Here is a 20596-nt window from a genome sequence, read left to right as displayed (position 1 = left end):
CTAAAACATGACAAATTATGAATAAAATAACTATACGTAATTAATGACTCCAAGTATTTGCAGAGTTAAAAATTTGCTAGCTAGGGTCAAATCTCCCTGGTTATCTAGCTAATAATTAATTTTTTCCAGTGAGCATTTTGCTCTTGACCAAAACCTGTGCCACACTGTGTGTCCCTAGAGTAACTCTGAGCTTTTTAGATCACAATAAAGTAAGAGGATATATATATGCCTTTACATCTTCAGCTTGTAAGTTTGTGCAGAATTACATTGGATCATTGTTAACCCCAGGGGGCAAAGTAAGTGATGTTGGAGAGTAAGTGATGAAGGGTAGTGCTAGAAGTTTTATACTCACACCATACCCCTGTGCGCTATTGCTCTGGATAATGAACTAGGCCCTAGTTAGGTGGGATGAGACTAGGTGTAGGGAAATGAAATAAGGTGTAGACAGTATCCGGATCCAGAGGGACTGTTGAGAGGAGTATATAGGCTCAGTGAGAGGCAATTACTCATTTTCCTGACTGTAAAGCTTGGGCCTGAATTTGTGACCAGAGGCAACATCTTCAGTCTATGTGGCCCATGGCCTTCATCTGGACTTGTGCTGCATAATAGAAATTAATAGGTAATTTTGGTTGGAAAAGTAGGTAAAAACAAGTTTTTTGATGGGAGGATTAGTTTGAAGGATGGGAACAAAGGTTAGAGAAGGGGAAGATTTGTTCAACAAATTCATTATACAGACCTGAAGTACAGATAAAGAACAGGTAGAATAGAGTGCTTTGAGACTCATTACCCAAAAAGTGATTGTTGCTGAAAATTTCCTGGTTAAGAACAATGTGATGAGGAATTAGAAGCCTAAGTTAAACTCCCCTCACAGGTGTGCTGGGGGCACAAAGACTCCTGGTCTCACTGTTTGTCCTAAGGGACTGACTAGAATGGCCCACATGAGTCAGACACACATGACTTAATGGCAGAAAGCTGGAATTTGAACCAATTTATTTGAGTCACGACCTATTGCTAGGTAAGGAAAAACTGAAAGCACCTCTTGTGCTTTTGGGACACGTAAGTATGAAGTAGCCCGGCCAGTGTGGCTCTGGTTGAGCGTTGACCTATGAACCAAGGAGGTTACAGTTTGATTCCTGGTCAGGGCATATGCCTAGATTGCAGACTTGATCCTTAGTAGGCGGTGTGTAGGAGGCAGCCAATTAATGATTCTCTTTCATCGATGTTTCCCTCTCCCTTCTTTGAAATCAATAAAAAAAATATATTTTAAAGAAAGGTATGAAGTAGACCAGGAAAGTCTCAAACTGCTGGTGGTGTTTGGGTGGCGGGGAGAGACCGGGTTCCTGGGCCTGGCAACACCTGCGGGCGGCCCCCTGGATGGCCTGTTGCCCCTTAGCTGACTGGTGGCCCTCCCTCATGCTGAGGCTGCTCACCTGGTCCAGTACTCGACTGGGCTGTAACCATACGTTGTGAAGTGTGGCACAAATGAGACAAAATTAGACCTGTGCACCTATGTGCACCTTAGTGTGCGTTTATGAGTGGGAGAGAGGATGGGTTTATAGCCAGGGGGCTGAGTTGTCTGAAACAAGGTATATTGCAGGGCCTGTAGGATTATGAAAGTTGCCACCTGTGGGCTCCTGTGGCTTTGCTTACAGCCTCCTCCAGTGCACTTCCACCATCCAGGCCTAACCAGGTTGTAGCAAAACCTAATTGTATTCTAGGCTGAGGCAGTGTTAGTGAAAAGAACACTTACTAGCTGAACGTGACCTTCATCTGTGGCTTGGACATCCTACAGGATTTGGGAAGGTTTAAACAAGAAAATCACCGGGCTCCCTTGCCACGTCTTGCTCATAGGTACTGGTGTTGGAAAGCCTAACTCTTCCTCTGGGCACTTGTTAACAGTTGCCATACATATAGGCTGGTCTGCTTCACACCTCTGGCCAGTGATCCCACCCAGTCCCTCACCTTCAGGACTTCAGGGGGAGGACAGGACTTAAGTCAACCTCTTAAGTCCTTTTGTCTAAGCCAAATGGCCTGGTTTGCAGAGGTGAGGCCGAGCTGACATGTGAAAACATGGGCAAGTGGCTGGCTGAACTGGTCTCACCTCCCCTGCAAGGCCCAGATATGGTTCCCCACTGGTCCCAGCTGCACTGGGATTGAACTTCATTCAGGTATCCTTCCTAGAAAGATGTCAGGGAGACCAAGGTGGCTGTACCCAGCATCTAGCCCTGAGCCGGGAAGTAGAGGCAGACCTGCGGAGCTGGGTCCTCTGTCTAATTGCATGTGGGCAGGTCAATTAAAACTTGTATCCGCCTGGCCTCTCGTCAGCCTGAGGCTCCTGTGGCTGGGCCTGGTGCCAGGGCCGGCAGGACTGCCAGGGAGGGTGAACTCACCTGAAGGCTCCCTTTGGCTCTAGAAGCCGTCTGTGCTGGGCATCCCCTTCCTACCCGACTTCAGTGGAAGCTCAGAAGGTTGTGTCTAGGACCCACTTTATTGGCAGATTTAAAACTCCGGGTCGATGGCTGGGATTCCCAGGTCCCCTCCATCGAGGCCATCGCCAGGGGCCAGCCTTAGATTTTGAAGGCTAAGGTGAGGCCGTCGCCCAGGGGCAGGAGGCTGATGTGCACCCGGGCGTCGCGCAGGATGCGCTCGTTCAGGTTTCGGACGCACTGGGTTTCCAAGTCTTGCGGTTGGGGTTGCAACACTTCTCCCCGCCACAGGACCTGCGGAGGGGCGGGCATCGTGGGGCGGGGCCTCCAAGGGCGGTACCCGAACGGGAGGCGGGGCGCGAACTGGAGACTGAAGAGCCTGGTAAGCCCTGGGGACTTGGCTTGAATACCTCGAGGGAGGAGCTTACCTGAGTGCTGGGCGGGGCACAGGGCGGGGCCAGAAGAAAGAGACTCCCAGCCCAAGTGTTTGTCCTCCCGAGTCTAATCCTTACCCTGAGGACAGCGAGGATGCCTCCCGGGCGCAGCAGCTGCAGGCACCGCTCATAGTAGAGGGTGCAGTTCTCCTTGTCGGCGTCCACCACGGCTATGTCGAAGGTGCCAGCTTCGCCCGCGTCCAGGAGCTCATCTTGCGGGGGAGGAGGGGAGGGCAGATGTGGCTGAGTCCGCAGTCCCAGTGGCCAGAGCCCTGCCCGGGGCCAGTTCTGCTGCTGTGACCACTCGGGGACTCCGGCCTCGAGGACGCCAGCATGCCACCCTGCATGTGGCCGCATGCCGTGAGGCCGGGCAGCGGGGGCTGTCACTGCCCCACGCCCGTCCGGAGGGAGGACCTGGTCACTAGCTTGCACCCGATGGCCCCCTTTGGGAAACGGCGCCAGGCCCTGTCCACACCGGTGCTCACCCAGGGTTTCCAGGGCGGGCTTCAACCGAAGGTCAATCTTGTGTTCCTCTTCAGCCTGCGGGTGGAGTGGGGTCAGGGCCAGCATGTCCCTTCTGCCGGTGCTGGGCTCCGGGGGCCTGAGAGGGACACTCACCTTTCGCCATAGGGGCCGCCCCAGCTCCGGGGGCCCCGGGTTCACCTCGCAGGTCACCACGCGCCCGGCCGGGGGCAGGGCTAGGGCCAATGCCAGGGCCGAGTAGCCTGTGAAAGTGCCTGGGGACGGGGACATGGGACATGGATAGGCTCAGGCCACAGTGGGGAGGTGGCCGGTGGCTTAGACACCCAGTGGTCGCGGCCGCGCGCCCTACCCAGGTCCAGCGCCTTCTTGGCCTTAATGAGCCGCGCCAGGTTGGCCAGGAGCTGGGCCTGCTCGCAGGTCATCATGGACTCTCCCCGCGGCTGCTCCAGAGTCAGCTGTGTGTGTGGTGGGGAGAGGGTCGCACCAGCTCTGCTAGTCTCCCCAGATGGAGGCCCCCCTCCGCGGGGGTGGCTGTGGGCACCGCCCAGGGGAGCGCCCTGCCCAGGGAACGCCCACCGCGCACCGGCCGAGGAGCGCGGAAGCCGAGTGGGTCCCCGCCCAGCCCAAGGTCACGCAACCACGTGGGATCCGCAGGGCTGGGGTGGGCGCCCGTCCCCGCCCTCGGCCCCGCTGACCAGCCGCAGGCTCCGCAGCGCTGGGTGCTCCCGCAAGGAGCGGCTCAGCAGATACTGCCATAGGGGGCTGTCCTCGGGGGGCAGCAGGCGCTTCTCTCGCCGGAGTCGCCGTGAAGAGCACCGTCTCCCTGCCGGTGGGGTGCTGGGTCAGGGCCTGGGCTCCAGAGCGCCCGGGGTGAGCCTTAGCCGCTGCAGCCCCGGGGACTCCGGGCTTTGCTCCCGCCCCGCCCGCGGGACCGCTGCAGAGGGAGCCGCTAGCTCGTTTCTACTCACCCAGGAGAAGGCCGGTAGCGAAGGCAGCGCCCAGAGCAGCCGATCCCAGGGCCAGCGCGGCGGGCACAGAGAGCCGAGGCATGGGCTGGATCATGGCGCGGGCAGGGGGCGGTGGTGGCAAAGGCACTTGTGCTCAGGCTACCGGGGCCGCACTCGGACCCTCGGGCCTTCCTGTTCTGCCTTGTCCCCCGCACTGCCCGCCGACCGCGGCCTCGAGCACCATCTGGCGGCCGCACAGCCTTCCTGCAAGCCCTGCCCGAGAGAGCCGGTCGCCATCTGGTGGCTGCGCTCGGAACTTCGCCCGGCGGGGAGCAAGACCTGCTTGTAGGGTGTGGGAGCCTGGGTCAGGGAGGAAAATCCTGATACACTTCTCCCTCATCACTACCATTTCCGCTGAGACCCTTGGAGCACATGTGGGAGGGTGAGTGGGCCGTCGGGGTAGCAGGATAGTAAGGAGTAAAAAGTGATAGAAATTAAAGCTCCTGAGAGGAACTGAGAGGATCAGAGGAGGCCTGTGGGAGAGATGACCAAGGGTATCAGGTTGAAGGAGTGAAGGACCGGGTTTGGGGGTACACAACGAGAGGCCGATTGGAGAGCTCTGCGGCAGGTCCGGTTGGTGGGGCGTTGAGATGTCCTTATTTAGAATCCTGGGTGCCAAGGAGACATGAGTGTGGGATCTTGGGGCCCATCAGTCTCTCTAAGTCTCAGTTTCCTTTGTGAAAACAGGGACCACAGTCTTATTGCAAATGGCACCAGATCCCAGAGCCTGTCACACAGTAGGTGCTCAATAAATGACAGCTGCTGATGCGATTATAGGTGGGAGTGGTGACATCTTGGGGAGGACAGAGGTTGGAGGGCAGGTGAGGCCCCTTGCAGCCTGCTCTACAGGGACGCTGTCTAGTTAGCATTGGTTGAACACCTACTGTGTGCCAAACTGGGCGAGGTGGGAGAAACTGCCCTGGCTTGTATTAGTGAAGCTGGGTTCGGAGACTATAGGACACACACTACCCGTGAGCACCCCAGCTTCACAATTTCCTCTTCTGTGAAATGGGTTACTCCACAGGCTAGAGCGCCCCCGGGGGCTTGCTCGGCGGGGCTCAGCACCAGCAAGGCCCAGAGGCAGGCTTGTGGGGGAGAGGAGCAGTTAGTGAGAGAGACTTGGCTGAGGCTGAAGACCAGGCTCAGCTGGAGACAAACTCGGAACACTGGACAGACCATTGCGGTGGGAACCATACAGGGGCCCAGTTCTGGGGCGTGGCTCCAATTAGACCCGGCCAGAGGTGCTGGGAGGACCTGCTTTCCGTGGCTGGACCTGGGTGCTGGTGGCCCATGTGGGCCGGTCCACCTCCTCCCAGTTCCCTGTCACCAGTCAAGCGTCCTGTTCAGAGCCGCTTCCCCATCGACCCTCTGCATCCTGCTTGGCCCTATAAATGTTCCTCTGTCCCCAGGGTCAGGCCTGAGGCCGCTGGTCTCCTTTCCCGGAGCTGAGCACACAGCCGGTGCTAAATACATGCTCTGGATTGTGTGCTGGTGGTGCCTTGGGCTCCTTGCAGTCTGAGCTGCCAGTCTAGACAGTAAGCATAGAAGCAGTGGGGGCTTTTACTGAGCACCCGGCGTCCCTGTGCGGCTGTGACCCTGTTCCATTTCCCAGAAGAGGAAACCGAAGTTCAGAGACCACCTCTCCAGGCTTGCTCCCCAGGCCCTCCGACCCGCATCCAGAGCCGGGACACACAGATGAGCTGCTCTGGCTCAATGGGCCTCAGCTGGAGCCAGCCTCCCTGGCACCACGGCCGGGGACCCTCCCAGGCCAGCCGGCAAGCGGGCACTGGGCTCAGCTGGGGCTGCAGACCCCATTCCCTCCCCTGTCTGGGGTCCAGGTGTGGCAGGTCCCCTTCTCAAACCAGAACCTCCCTCTCTGGCCTGGCCTCAGTCTGGAGCCAGGAAGGGGGCGGGGGCGGGGGCAGGGGGGCTGGCGGGGAGGGGAGGCATGTCACCATATATCCCCGTCAGATTAAAAAACTAATTTGAAAAGATTAATGTATTCCATTCTTGTTACGCTGGCTCTGATACCTCTGGGCCCGCGGCCGCGCTGCCTCCTGATTATTGAATTTTTATGGCCTGGTAATTAATTGCAGATTCCCTGTTTTGTTCTATTTCTTTTTCCCTGACATTTTAATTTCAACAAAAAGCAGTGGTCTCCATGCAGGTTCTCTCTGGAGATCCTAATGGTCTATAAAACAGAATGACTTATAGACGTGGCACCCACTTCAGTTGGCGAGCGATTGTTTGAAACCTTGCTGATCATGCAAAATTTAATTTTTCCACCTCCCTCCCCCATCTCCTCCTCCTTTCCTGTCTCTTCCATTGCAGCGCCGGCAACTCAGCTCACAGTGAGGGCAGCAGAATCTGCTATAGGGCCTTTCCCTAAAGGCCAGGGGCCTGAAGACAAAGTGGGCTTTGGTTTCTTACCTGAGAGGTGGCCCCCAGAGGTGGGGGAGCTGGGCCTCCCCAAAGGGCCATGTGGATGTGGGCAGCTGCCCCAGGGAGGAGGGGCACCGTTTCTGCCTTTCTCAGCTGCTTCTTTGGCCAAGTGAGCCCACAGGCTCATGAAGGCAGAGGAAATGGGGTGCTTCCCGTGGGTTCATATCAGGAAGTCAGGGCTATGACCCTGGCCAGTTCTTAGCCAAACCAGGTCACTGGGGACAGCTGTCCACAAAAATGGGTCTGGAAGAGGCACCTGCATTTCTACCCTAATGCCCCCAACTTTTACTCCTCCCAGCCCTGCTGACCTCACAGGAGCAGGGGCAGCAGAGTAAGGTCAGAGACCAAGTTTGCCTGAGGGATTGGAACTCATGTCTTCAGGGATGAGGCAGGCGGGAGCCGGGAGGGCGATAGGGAGCAGCGGGGACTGTGGAGCTCCAGGGCTCAGGCCCCTTCAGAAGGCATGGCGGCCACGTGGCTGCAGCCCACGCCGCCATGTGGAAAGACGGCCGCAGGGTGGCCAGAATTTACGATTTCTCAGGGGAGGTTGGAAATCTGGCTTTTAATGAGAAATTTTTTAAGCACTGTGTCAGTCGAATTGAATACATCTTTTTTAAAAAGTACGTTTTTATTGGAGAGAGAAAGAGAGAGAGAAACATCAGTGATGAGAGAGAATTATTGATTTGTGTGCCCACTGGGGATCAAGCCCGCAACCTGGGCATGTGCCCTGACCTGGAATCAAACTGTGACCTCCTGGTTCATAGGTCGCTCAACCACGCCGGCCGGGCTGAATACATCTTTGATCTGACTCATGGAACAACTGTTTCCTCCGATTTAGAGCCTGGATCCGAGAACTTAGGACGTGGGAGCGATGTTCCTTAGGGCCAGAAGGGCCTCAGTGGCCAGCCCCGCCCCGTCCCCGCCCCAGGAATCCCCTTCCTACCTCTGGGCCCTCAGTCCCTCTCACACTCAGTGGGCGCCTCCCCAGCAGCTGAGGTGCCTCTGGGTCTCTCCCCAGCGCTTCCTTCTTTAGCCTCTTCCCGCCTCCCTGGAGTCTGAACACATCTGGGTGAAGTCTGCTGCGCCTGCCCCCCCCCCCCCGGGGGGATGGCATCTTTTCGCCTAAGGCTCCAGGGCTCCAGGGCGCCGGTTCGAGCTGAGCGGATGCAGAAGGACCGCGAGGCGGGCTCCTGGGGCTCCTGAGAGGAGGTGAGGGCCACCGCCTGCTCCCGCTCCTGTGTGCTGAGATGCTGCACAGCTGGCGCAGGCATACCCAGCCTCGGCTGCCTCGGTTTCCTCATCTGGACGGCCGAATGGGAAGCGACAGCATGGGCTCAGGGCTCGCATGGACATGGTCCCACCACTCGCTTTATGGCTCCGTGAGCGCAGAGTTCCTCAACCGGAAGACGGGGCTGACCCTTCTGTGCTGGTGCCCTGTGGCTGGGCAACAGCTGCCACACACTCGGTGGCTTCAAACACCCACTGACGGCCCCTGGTTCTGTAGGCCCCAGTCTGGCAAGGCGAGGCCGGGTTCTCCGCTCGGGGTCTCCCCAGGCTCGAGTCAAGGTGAGGTCTGGGGCGCCGGGCCCTCTTCCCCGCTCTCTGGCTGTGGCAGATTCAGGTCCTCACGGAGCTCCTCCGTGTTCAAGGCCAGCAAAGGCGCTGAGCCTTCCTGAGGCTCCAGATCGCTCTGCCTTCCCGCTGCGGGTAAGAGCTCATGTGGTTGCACTGGGCCCTCCCAGACAATCCGGGGTCACCTCCCTGTTTTCGGGCGACTAGTTCGTAACCTTAGTTACGCCTGCAAAGTCCCCCCGTGGCAGCAACATTGGCGGGGGACATCCTGAGACGAGGGCAGCATTCTGCCTGCACAACCTCCAACCTCTCAGAATGGTCGTGTGGAATGATACCCCTCCTGGCTCCGGCCCCCCCTCCTCCCCGAACCACGGGGTTAGATATGTAAATGCTAGGACTCCCTGCTGTGGCACCCACAGAATGGGCGGGGAGAGCCTTCCCCATGCACCCCTCCCAGCAGCGAGCACTGTCTCCATTTCCCAGATGTTCGAACCCAGGCTCCCGGGGTCAGGGGACATGTGAGCGGCAGAGCCGGGCTGTGACCTTGTCTCTGGCTCGGCTTCCATCTCTGGGCCACGCCCAGGGCTCCCGGGTCCCCTGGACATTCCTTCAGTTCTTGGGGAGGCACCCACCGCGCGCCAACAACTGGCCTGGGATCAGTTCATCCGGCTCCACCCAGGAGCTCCTGGGAGGCCCCCAGGGAGGAACAGGGCGTGTTTCTCTCCTTTCTCGGCAGGGCGGCCGGGGTGCTTCTGGCGGACCCCTCGGCCCACCTTCACGGCCCTTTGGGAGCTGGTCAGCACGTGTCCCTGCAGCGTCTCTTCCCGCAGGGACACCGGCCTCGTGCTGAGTCCTTCCTCCCCCAGAGACCGAGCTCCGTGCTTCCCGGGAGGCCCGGGCCTCCTCCGCCGTCAGATGGGGCTCAGGACAACCAAACGCAGGCTGTGGGCAGCGCTGTGAGTGGGGTCGGTGCTCAGCAAGCCAGCGAGTGCGTGGAGCCCGTTTCTGCCGGTGCTTGGGCTGTGTGGTGCTGTGGTCTCACCAGGACAGTCCGGTGCGGTGGTTGGCGTGGCCTCTGGCCGGCGGAGGGCTGTGCGGGGCTGTGTTCTCACCAGGACAGTCCGGTGCGGTTGGTGGGCCTCCAGCTGCGCAGCTCCTGCTCGTGGCGCCCCGGCCTGACTCTGGGCCTGGCGGAGGCCGCTGCGTACAACAGGCGGACCTATTCCTGCTGTACACAAAGTAACCTCTGCCGTTTGCAGGGAGCAGCTCCATGGTCTGCCATGAAGGGCCCCGCCTGGCACTGCTCCCCGGGGGGACCCGTTCCCCTCCTGCACCGGCACTGCTGTCTGTCTGTCTGTCCCTGCAGCGCCCCCCCCCCTTTGTGGTGCCAACCGGAGCCTGGTACTTACTGCCCAGGCCACTGCGTGCCCAGCCCCCGGGGGAAGTGTGCTCCGTCTCCCGCTGTCACAGACACCAGGCCTCTCCAAGGTGTCTGCTCAGCCTCTCCTGCAGTTCATTTCTGGCCCGAGATGGAGGGGTGCCTCTCAGACATTTTCCTCCCTGATAACAAGAAACCCCTGCTCTTGCTTCTCACCTTGAAAGGGGTTATGTAAACATGAAATGGCTGGGGCCGTAGCAGCCCTCTGTGGCCACGAGGCAACACGGTTAGGGCTTAAAACACCAGCCCTGGCCGGTGAGGCTCAGCTGGAATGTCATCCCATACTGAAAGGTGGTGGGTTCAGCCGAAACCGGTTTGGCTCAGTGGATAGAGCGTCGGCCTGCGGACCGAAAGGTCCCAGGTTCGATTCCAGTCAGGGCATGTACCTTGGTTGCGGGCACATCCCCAGTGGGGGGTGTGCAGGAGGCAGCTGGTCGATGTTTCTCTCTCATCGATGTTTCTAACTCTCTATCCCTCTCCCTTCCTCTCTGTAAAAAATCAATAAAATATATTAAAAAAAAAAAAAAGAAAGGTTGTGGGTTCAATCCCCGGTTGGGGTGTGTCCGAAAGGCAATCAGTTGATGTCCTCTCTCACATCGATGTTTCTCTCTCTCTCTCTCTCTCCTCTCTTTAAAGTCAATGAGCATACCCTCGGGTAAGGATTAAAACAAACACACACAAACCCCCAAACCACGCCCCCCAAAGTGAGGACGGCAAGAGGAAGGACGGAGTGTTGGTCCTTGAAGACATCACTAACCATTGGACTGACACGAGCAACTGTACCTCCAGACTGCTGGTCACATGGAGAACGGAGCCTTTGGTTTCAGCATTTTTTCCATTGATTGTTTTTTTAGAGAGAGTGGAAAGGAGGGAGGAGGGGGTAGCGAGAGAGAAACATCGATGTGAGAGCGACATCAACTGATTGCCTCCGGCTCCTGCCCCGACCAGGGCCAGGGATTGAACCTGCAACCCAAGTACGTGGTCTTGACTGGGAATCGAACCCAAGACCCTTTGGTCCTTGGACAACGCTCTAACCACTGAACAACCAGATTAGCTGCATAATGTTTTACTTGACGTTCAACGTGTTCCTGACTGAGACAGGCCCCGAGCAAGCCTGGCCCGTGCCGTGGGGAGGCATGGGGAGCTGTGGGGAGGCATGGGGAGCCGTGGGGAGGCATGGGGAGCCGTGGGGCGGCGTAGAGCTGGCACTGAGGTAAACCTCTTGCTTTTCTTCAGGCCACAGGGACCGACTCCTGCCTGAGCGTGGACTCACGCCCTCCAAAGCGAGGCTTCGTTTCCCTGGAGCGGCTTCCTCGCAGGAGGTGCCCCAGCCAAAGACTCGGGCAGGCCAGCCCCTCCCCACCGGCGCATCCAAATGCCGGCGCTGGGCACCCACCCTGTCCTGCTGGGGACCCTCATCAAGCCCCACCCTGATGAGGAAGGGGCGCACCCACACTCCACAGGGGGCTCTCAGGGGAAGGGACGCCTCCAAGGCCCCGCAGCCAGGACGAGGGGTCGGCTCCAGGTCTGTGGCCCTCAGCCTGGGGTCTCTCCCCACTCCGGGGAGTCTCTGCCTCAGAGCCAGGGGACAGTGGACGGCCAGATGGGTGGGCTCCTGGGCAGCCTGCTGGGGACAGGGCTGGGGAGCCCAGGTCCTCCTGGCATCGGAGTCCGGGCCGGGCTGTGGCCATGCTGCTAACAGCCCATGTTTGGCTTCTAGAATAAGCACCTCATTTTCTTGCTCGTGGTTCAGAGGTCAGCTGGGGTGCTGCTGCTTCAGGGGGTGGGTTCAGATCTTTCAACCCGGATGCTCTTGCCCAGCGGACAGTGCAGGTGCCAGGGGCCCACCACACCTGCTCCTAAGGCCTCTGCCTCCGCGCCGGTGTGCCAGCGGCCACGCTTCACCTGGCCAAGCCCCAGGTACGGAGCCAGGGTGTTCCTCTCCTCCCCCCCCCCCCCCCCGTGGGCGGGCCCTGAGGTCACGTGGCGAAGGGTGTGGGCACGGAACCCTGTGACTGGTGGTGGAGTGCAGCCAGGAGCAGGAGTCCAATCTACACACAGATCCCGAGGACCCCAGCCCAGGGGGTCCCCAAAGCTCGGGTGCAGAGATCCGCCACCGGGCACGGCCTCTGCAGGGGCAGGCCGGCCAGGGCAGCTGCCGTATGCAGCAGCTGAAGATTTTCCAAGCAGTCCAGCCTCAGAGGAAGAACCTGATGCTCGGGAGTGTTGCCCCGGGTTGCTAGGCGCCCCTGCCTCCACCCACCTCCCTGCCCGCGCGAAACCAGGCGGAGAGGGAGCTGAGGGGTCAGCTCTGCGGCCCTGGGCCCAGCCCGGAGCAGCTGCCTCCCAGCAAAGGAGAAGCTCCCGGCCTTTCTCTCTCCTGCCACCCCCACCTCAGCATGGGTCTGTTCCCCAAGACGCCAGGAAACTAGCCTGGGACTCAGGTCCGGGGGCGCAGGCTGCCTGCAGGGGGACCTCTCAGCGCTTGTTTACAGCCGCAGCCCCAGGCTGGCCTGGGGACGCATTTTGTTCTTCTTGATCAGTGTTTTGTTTGTTTGCATGGAGCCAACGCTCAGCAGTCGGAAAATTTCACAAAGAATTGAGATTTGATTTCCATTTCCGTTGAAAACGTGGGCTATTTGACAAAACTGGACCCATTTTGCTGCCTGGCGAGTCTGCTAGGACTGACTGCTTGGTCCTGCCCCCATCCCCACCCCCGCATGGGTCGTGGGCTCATGCCACAGGCCCCCCCCCCCCCCCCACTCCCTGCTGCCTCAAACCACAGATTTCACTCAGATTCCTTATTGGTCTTTGTGCTGCCGGCACGTGAGCTGTCACCTCTGGTTTAACCCACTCCCAGCGAGGGAGAGGCCCAGCGTGGAGCGATACCAGCCCGGGGTACAGTCAGGGGATTTTATTCCCCTTTTCCCTTCCTGAGTCAGAACTTCATCCGGACCCCAGAGAGCAGTCCTCCCGGCCCCACCCCAGGAGCCCAGTCTGCCGCCCCTTCCCCTGGGCTCAGATCGGGGTCCTCTCCCTCGAGGCCAAGCTGTTCACGTCCTCACAAGTTCAGAATCGCCGCCCTGAGGGGGAAAATCCGAGCTGAAACGGATGGAAGCTGCGGGAGATGTATGGAGACCCAGGTCCTCGAGCGACATTGGGACGCCCCCTAAATGTGTGAAAACGGGATACTAACTGCGGATGCTCACACAACGCGTGCTGCGTGCCAGCCGCTTCTTGTAGCTTCACAGGAACTCGCTCAATCCCCATATTGACCCCCAGGTTACAGGTGAGGCAGGGGAAGCACAGAGCGACTAAGCAACTGGCCTGGAGTCGCACAGTTTATAAAACGGTAGCGTTGGGATTTGAACTCAGATCCTCTGATTTCCGGGCTTACAGTTCTTAACCACTGAAGTATCCTAGGAAGTGCCTATCGAGACGGCTGCTTTTCCTGTAAGGTCACATTTCATTCTCAGACTTGCTCAGCCACGTCGGGTAGAGTTTGGCTGTGACAGAAAACCCCAGAAGACCAGACTTAACCCAGAGAGAAGGTAATTTCTGTTTTATGTAGATACAACCTGGAGCTGGAAGGAGGCTCCAGGGCCAACAGGGTGCCTCGGGCTTTTACTCCGTTGTGCTGGGTCCTGGTCCTGTGGCTTCTCCTCACGGAGCAAGATGGCTGCTTGAGCTCCAGCCATCACACCTGTACCCCAGCTTTCAGGACAAAGGAAGAGGGAAGATAGGACCCCCTTCCTTTAAGGACACGTGTCCTAAGTTTCACGGGATACTTCTCCTCGCATTCCTTTGACTGGCACTTAATCACACGGCAGCATCAGCCTAGAAATGGTCTTGATTCCAGAGGATTATGTGCTCAGTGAAAACCAGTTCTGTCCTTAGACTGCAAGGGGAGAATGGATTGGGGGCGCACTTGGCATCGTTGCTGCTCTTGACAGATAAAGACACTGAGGCTCAGAGAGGTGAATGACGTGCTGGCGTCACAGCCGGGAGGTGGAGGCCGGGCCTCTGTCCCTGGGCTATTTGGAGCAGGTGGGCTCCAGAAACACACTCTACCGATTTCCTGGGTGGGGGGGGGGGGGCTTAGGGGGTCTGTGCATATGTATACAAGCCTTCCCCGAGGTCCCAGGTCCTGCCAGCTGGACCCTCCTGTGCCTCAAGCCCTGGCAGCCTCTCTGGGCCCAGATCCGTCATCCCGGCACCGGCCCTGCCCGGGGCCTGACTCCATCCATCCCACTAATGCCCGCATCGACTGAGCTCGGGCACATTCCTGAGGCGCCTCCGAGCGCTGAATAATTCAGGCCTGTGTAATGGGATAATGAATTCCCTGACAACCCACTGTGGTCTCAGTACTTACATTTCCAGAAATACTGACTCCCCGGGCCGCTCAGCAGGCTGGGGACGTACACAAACCAGGAAACTTGCTTCTGCCCACCTGGTGGTGTTCAGGGCTGTTGAGTGGAGACCCCACTTTGTTCTCCGTGGTTCTTCCCCCCCCCCCTAAGATTTATTTAAATTGTAAATTCAATTGGGATGACATTGGTTAATAAACTTACATAGGTTTCAGGTGTGCCAGTCTGTAAGCCCTCACCCGTCTGTGATGTTGTGTGTTCACCAGCCCACATACAGTCTCCTGCTCTCAGTGGGTCAGCTGGCCCCCAGCTGGGGCGACATGCTGATGTAGCTCACACCCCTTTCCTCTCCTGCACCCTCACCTCCCTCTTCCTCAGAGCCTCCCCAGTCCACCATCTGAATAGGAACCCCCAACGCAGCCTCTGCTTCTGGGGAACCCACCGGAGACACCCGTGTTTTCTGGTCCAAGCCCTCCTTTCTGAGGACTCCCCCAGAGCGCTAGGCGGGGCTCAGAGCCAGGGAGCCCCAGCCCCGGCCCTGCTGTGTGGACTGTGAGGAAACCACGTCGCTTCCCTGGGCCTCCGTGTCCCCCACAGGCCGTTGGTGGGGGGAAGGCTCTCTCAGGTTCCTTCCAGCTCGCAAGGTCTGTGATGTGGCCTGAGGTACCAGGAAGCCTTCTCCTGCCTACCCAGCCCCACACAGGCATGGGGCGTGGGGCGGGGACGCCTACCAGTGGGGCGCCCCCTGTTCTGTGAAGGCTTTTTAAATGTACAGGCATCTGATAAAGGCCTCTGAGGTGGAAATGGTGTCCTGTTGGGCAATCATGCCGCAGGGCAGAACCTGCCAAGGTGGGAGCCTCGGATGCCCCACCTGAGGGGGTTCATTATGAATATATCCCTTCTTTCTTTCTTTTGTTGTTAACCCTCACCTGAGGATATTTTTTCCATGATTTTCCCCCCCATTGATTTTTACAGAAAGTGGAAGGGAGGGAGGAAGGGGTGGAGGAAGGAGGGAGTGGGAAAGAGAGAGAGAGAGAAAAAAACATTGATGGGAGAGAGACATAGATTGGTTGCCGCCCACATGCACCCGACACGGGCAGGGGAACAAACCTGCACCCCAGGTAGGTGCCCTTGACTGGGAATCGAACCTGAGACCGTTCGGTGCTCGGGCCGATGCTATTCCACTGAGCCACACCGACCAGGGCTCCCCTCTTCTTTTGTTAACCCTCACCCGAGGATATTTTTCCATTGATTTTTAGGGAGAGCGGAAGACAGAGAGAGAGAGAGAGAGAGAGAGAGAGAGTGAGAGAAACACATCGATTGGTTGCCTCCTGCACGCGTCCAACCAGGGCCTGGCTGGGGAGGAGCCTGCAACCGAGTTATGTGCCCTTGACCGGAATCGAACCTGGAACCCTTTGGTCCGCAGGCCGACGCTCTATCCATTGAGCCAAACCAGCTAGGCCCTTCTTCTTTTGAATGTGGTACATGATATCTGGAGCTGCAGCAGCTATCTCTCAACCACGAGGGAGCAGCTGGAGATGTAAATAACAGACTAAGGATGGTGAGTACTCACATAGAAGGAAACTGGTTTTCAATGGCATTTCTGAATCACTGCACAAAACCCCAACCTCCTACTCCTTCTTAAGTATCTTTATTGCTCCCTGGCATGTCATGTGGGAGCCCCCCTTAGAGGAGGAACAAGGGGCCAAAGAGTGGCCTCATGTGACTCCCACCTGGGCCCTTGCACGACCACGCCCTTAAGCATGAGCTCCCGGGGATAACATCCAGGCCTCAATTGTGTTTCAGCGCCAAGCCCGGAAAAGCAGCAAAACCAGACAAGCGATGCCATCAGGGCCAGCTGCATTGACTAATGACCCCTGTCCTGGTGCTGACCAATCAGTGGAGACCAGGACCCTGAATGGACACACCTGGGAAGCTGATGAATATTCTATTAGATCCTCCCCTAGGACCTCCCCTGAAATCCCCACCCTTACAAGCCCCTCGGATGGAGGACTCAGCACACTCTCCCTCTTGGGAGCACACCCCCTGCCTTTCCCACCCCCCTCCACGTACCTTTACCCCTCTGTCTCCTAAGCTCCTGGGACCCCTTCTTTTGCCTCTGTGACTTGTTTCCTGAACCCATTTCTTCTATGGCTCACTTTTACCTCTGTGACTTTCTAAATATACTTTAAAAAAAAAAAAGTCCTCACCAGAGGACATTTCCATTGATTTGAGAGAGAAAGAGAGAGAGGGAGAGAGGGAGACTGTGAGAGAGAAACATCTATCGGTTAATGCCTCAACTGGGGATTGAACCTGCAACTTAGGTATGTTCCCTGACTGGGAATCCAACCTGCCACCTTTTGGTGTATAGGACAGTGTTCTAACCAACTGAGCCACACTGGCCAGGGCTAAGTAAACGTTTGCTTAAGTTTGAGTCTTGGCTCTGAATTCTTTCCTCGCAGAACTGAGGTAGTGAGGTTGCTGAAACAGGTCCCATCTGACCCCACCGGTCTAACACCTGGCTCCCTTTTCGCCGCCGCCAGCAGTACTAAAGACTGAGGGGAAGGCCAAGAAGTCTGGCCTCTAATCATCCTTAGACCCGTGTGTGTGTGTGTGTGTGTGTGTGTGTGTGTGTGTGTGTGTGTGTTACAGTGCAAGCCAGAGAGCGTTTAGAGACACAAAAACAGATAGATGGAGGGAAGGAGGGGAAGATGAGGCAGAGAGAGGCGCAGGAGGGTGAGAGAAAGGGAGAAGAGAAGGATCTCAGGTGTTAGAGAGAAATGCTGAGACAAACTGACACTGAGTCTCGGCTCAGACACAAGCTGGTCCTCCCCCGCCCCCTCCACTCCTCCGGCGTGTGACCTGGCACACTAGAGCTCTTCCTTTGCAAGGACAAGGCAGACGGCTCCGTGCTGAACTGCTACCAACAGACACCCTGTCTGATGGTCTTGGCTGCTGCTCTGAGGGTGGAGGCGGGACCGGAGGAAAGGGTGATGTGACTTGGGCAGTGTGTGTGTGTGTGTGTGTGTGTGTGTGTGTGTGTACGCCCCCCAGTGTCTTGGGTTATATACTTCCAGGGATCAGACCACTGGCTATTTCCCTTGACAGAAAAGCGGCCTCCAGACTCTCAGCATAACTAGAAATGCACGTCTCCTTACCAACAGGGTGGGGTGGGGTGGGGGTGAGGAGAAGGTTCTATCTGTCTATCTATCTTAATTTAATTTAATTTATTGGGGTGACTGGTTAATAAAATTATATAGGTTTCAGGGGTACAGTTCTATAATACATCATCTGTATATTGTATTGTGTGTTCACCACCCCAAGTCAAGTCTCCTTCCATCACCATTTATCCCCCTTTTACCCTCTCCTACCTCCCCACCCCCTCTCCCTCTGCTTCCCATGTGGTTTCTAAAGACTCATGAGAAGGCAGAGTTGGTTAGCTGGGGGAGTAACTGCTGCAGACCCTGGGACTGAGCCCCCAACCTCAGGGGGTTATCCGACCTGTGGAACCTTCTCTGAGGGCCTCTTTTTTGCTCAGGTTAGTGGGGAAGGCAGGGTCAGAAAAGGCCTCAGACTAAGGGGGCAAAGACGGGTCTCTGTCAGGAATGCAAAGCTTCCCCACCCTTTTGGGGTGATGGGCAGGGAGGAGCCCCTAGGGGTGACTTTGGGCAGAGTCTGGGTCTCCAGGGCCTGGCCCAGAGTCTCAGCAGAGGGAGTGAGCCCGGGGCCCCAGCAGTCCTGGGGGGTGAGGCCTGAAGGGGGGGTGTCCAGCCTCGGCTGGGAGGGGCAGGGAGTGGCTCTGCTCCCTGGCATACGCCCTGTTCACGGGGCTAACTCCTCCGGCCTCGGGGTTCAGACAGGCAGACATGCTGTCTCTAGGGAGCCTCTGCCATCTCCCCTCCCCCCCTCCCCCGCCAGGTGTTCCCCCGACCCAGCTAGTGGGTGGTTTTAGCACATGTCCATGAATTCTTAGCATTCCTCTCATCAGGAGGTGGAGTCTCTGTCTCCTCACCTTGAACCTGGGTGGGCCCCTGGGAACAGAATGTCGTGAAAGGAATGGTCTGTGATTGCTGAGGCTGATTAGAAAAGGCCAAATCGTTCCTCCCAGATTCTCTTGGGCCCTGGCTCTGGGAGCTGTCAGCCGCCCTGTAGGAAGGCCATCTCCCCTGAGGCCGCCACGTGCAGAGACCACATGGAGCGAGATGCCCGAAGGGCCCACTCCTCCAGGCGCGCCTGTCTGAGTCTTCCCAGCCCAGATGGCAGGCGTGCGGTGCGGAAGCCTTTGAGATGAGCACAACCCCAGCCACCGGAGGCCTGCAATGCATGACAGCCCCAGAGAGAGAACTGCCCGGACTCCAGGCCCTCTAGAATCAGGAGCAAAAGAAATGATCAGGTGTGAGTTTCCTAGGGCGGCCTAGGTAACAAATGGCCACAAACTGGGCAAAACAACAAACCTGTTCTCTCGAAGTTCTGGAGGCTACAGTGTCATCATGGTGCTGGCTCGTTCTGAGGGCTGAGAGAGAAGCTGGCCTGGCTGGTGCTCTCTCCTAGCTTCTCGTAGCAATGCTCGGTGTGCCTTGGCTTGTAGGCGCATCATTCCAATCTCTGACTCCATCTTTGCATTGTGTGCTCCCTGGGTCTCTGTGTTCAAATTTCCTTCTTCTGATAAGGACGCCAGTCATGTTTGAATAGGGGCCCACCCTACTCCAGTATGACCTCATCTTAACGAATTACATCTGCAATGGCCCTAGTTCTCTAATAAGGCCACCTTCTGAAGTACTGAGGGTGAGGACTTCAACATCTCATTTGGGGGGGGGGGGCATAATTTAACCCGAAACATATAGTTATCATTCTAGCCACTGTTTTGGAGTGATTTGTTATGCAGCAATAGCTACTCAGAACACTGGAATTAAGGGATGGCTAGGGGAGCAGCTAAGACATGAGTGGAAATGTAAGGAGATAGAAACATTTACCAGAACATCCCTCCAGGAGGCTACTGTATGTGGTTGGAATAATTGATTTTCTAAGTAGGTTGGGTTTGGGGTGGGGGTTAGGTCCTTCCCTGAAAAGATGTATGTTGCAGTTATAACCTGTGCTCAAATAACAGAGAGCTTCCCTAATGCTTCTGATGCAGGAAAAGAGCTTGGATTTTTTGCTTTATAAGGTATTTCCCCCCTTAAATAAATGTTGGATATTTACCTAAAAAGAGAATCAACTTAATTATTAGAATGGTTTTGGTCTCCACATAGCTCAGCATGTACGTGCTGACCAACGCTTACCCCTTCAGAGCATACTGATTAACTGTGGGGTTCCTGGCTTCTCCAGAGACCATAAATAACCCTGAGGGCAGGGGCAGACTCTCTTTTGTTCTCATCCAAGTCCCCAGCACAGTTATTGGCATATGGTAGGTGGTTAGTAGTTATTTTCTGAAAACATGGACGTTGGAAAAGGGATTTGAAATCTATATGACTAAAGGTTTATAAATAAATCAGCTAAAAAAATCCTATATAATAAAAGGCTAATATGCAAATCGACCTAACAGCGGAACAACTGGTTGCTATGACACGCACTGACCACCAGGGGGCAGATGTTCAATGCAGGAGCTGTCCCCTGGTGGTCAGTGTGCTCCCACAGGGGGAGTGCCGCTCAGCCAGAAGCCGGGCTCATGGCTGGCTAGCGCAGCAGCAGTGGTGGGAGCCTCTCCCGCCTCCACGGCAGCGCAAAGGATGTCTGACTGATGGCTTAGGCCCGCTCCCATAGGGAGCGGGCCTAAGCCATCAGTCAGACATCCCCTGAGGGCTCGCCGGACTACGAGAGGGTGCAGTCCGGGCTGAGGGACCCCCCCCCGCCCCCGTCTGAGTGCATGAATTTCGTGCACCGAGCCTCTAGTTATATAATAATGCTAGAAAAATATTTTTTAAGTTCTCTGCAGTTAATGGAAGAGCCTATGAAAACACAAGTGAATTACAGGAAGCCAGGAACAAATGGGAAATTCTAGTCCAGGGGAGTAAGTGATTACTGAAACTACTGCACACCTGAGGACCCCCACGTCGTTGGGCAGCCTACAGCCTCCACAACGTGAGCTTCTGTGGCAAAAGAAAGAAGCAAGGCATTACAAAAATGACCGGGCAGATTTGAGAAAGAACCAGACAGAGATTCTAGAAATGTAAATATATCACCTGTGAAATGAGAAATTCAATGAAACAGTTAAATAGAGCAGACACAGCTGGAGAGGGGATTTATAAACTGGAAGATAGATTTGAAAGAATTACACAAAATCCAGCACAGAAAGAAAATGAAAAGGGGGTATAGAGAATGGAATGAAAAGTTCTAACATATTTCTAATCAGATTTTTGGAAAGTGATTATGGAAATAATGGGGGAGAGACCATATTCAAAGAAATAAGTAGCTGAGAATGTCCCATGAT

The 20596-nt window shown here is 56.6% G+C and overlaps 1 protein-coding gene across 2 annotated transcripts; it reads right to left on the bottom strand.

The window, feature by feature from the left end:
* Positions 1-2288: 2288 nt before the first annotated feature.
* COMTD1 (catechol-O-methyltransferase domain containing 1) lies at positions 2289-4698 on the bottom strand. Of its 2 annotated transcripts, XM_079794108.1 has the most exons (7): positions 4312-4698; positions 4039-4166; positions 3693-3798; positions 3479-3597; positions 3346-3400; positions 2939-3072; positions 2297-2720 (listed from the first exon to the last, which is right to left on the bottom strand). In XM_079794108.1, the coding sequence occupies exons 1-7, from the start codon at positions 4403-4405 to the stop codon at positions 2568-2570; spliced, it is 789 nt and encodes a 262-aa protein (XP_079650234.1). In that variant the 5' UTR covers positions 4406-4698; the 3' UTR covers positions 2297-2567. The 2 variants fall into 2 exon arrangements, with proteins under 2 accessions (XP_079650233.1, XP_079650234.1); XM_079794107.1 differs by having other exon boundaries at positions 2289-2720; positions 3346-3597.
* Between the last annotated feature and the right edge of the window lie 15898 nt (positions 4699-20596).

This window comes from Cnephaeus nilssonii, assembly GCF_951640355.1.
Source record: "Cnephaeus nilssonii genome assembly, chromosome: 16".
In the NCBI taxonomy this organism is placed as follows: Eukaryota; Metazoa; Chordata; class Mammalia; order Chiroptera; family Vespertilionidae; genus Cnephaeus; species Cnephaeus nilssonii.
This window is presented reverse-complemented; position numbering and strand designations above follow the sequence as displayed.

Excerpts from the sequence above, each read along its gene's own strand:
- COMTD1 (XM_079794107.1), bottom strand. The coding sequence starts at position 4,405 with ATGATCCAGCCCATGCCTCGGCTCTCTGTGCCCGCCGCGCTGGCCCTG. Across the intron at positions 4,167-4,311 it reads CGCTACCGGCCTTCTCCTGG|GGAGACGGTGCTCTTCACGG; the intron begins GTGAGTAGAAAC and ends CCCCACCGGCAG. Across the intron at positions 2,721-2,938 it reads GCATCCTCGCTGTCCTCAGG|GTCCTGTGGCGGGGAGAAGT; the intron begins GTAAGGATTAGA and ends GCCCCTCCGCAG.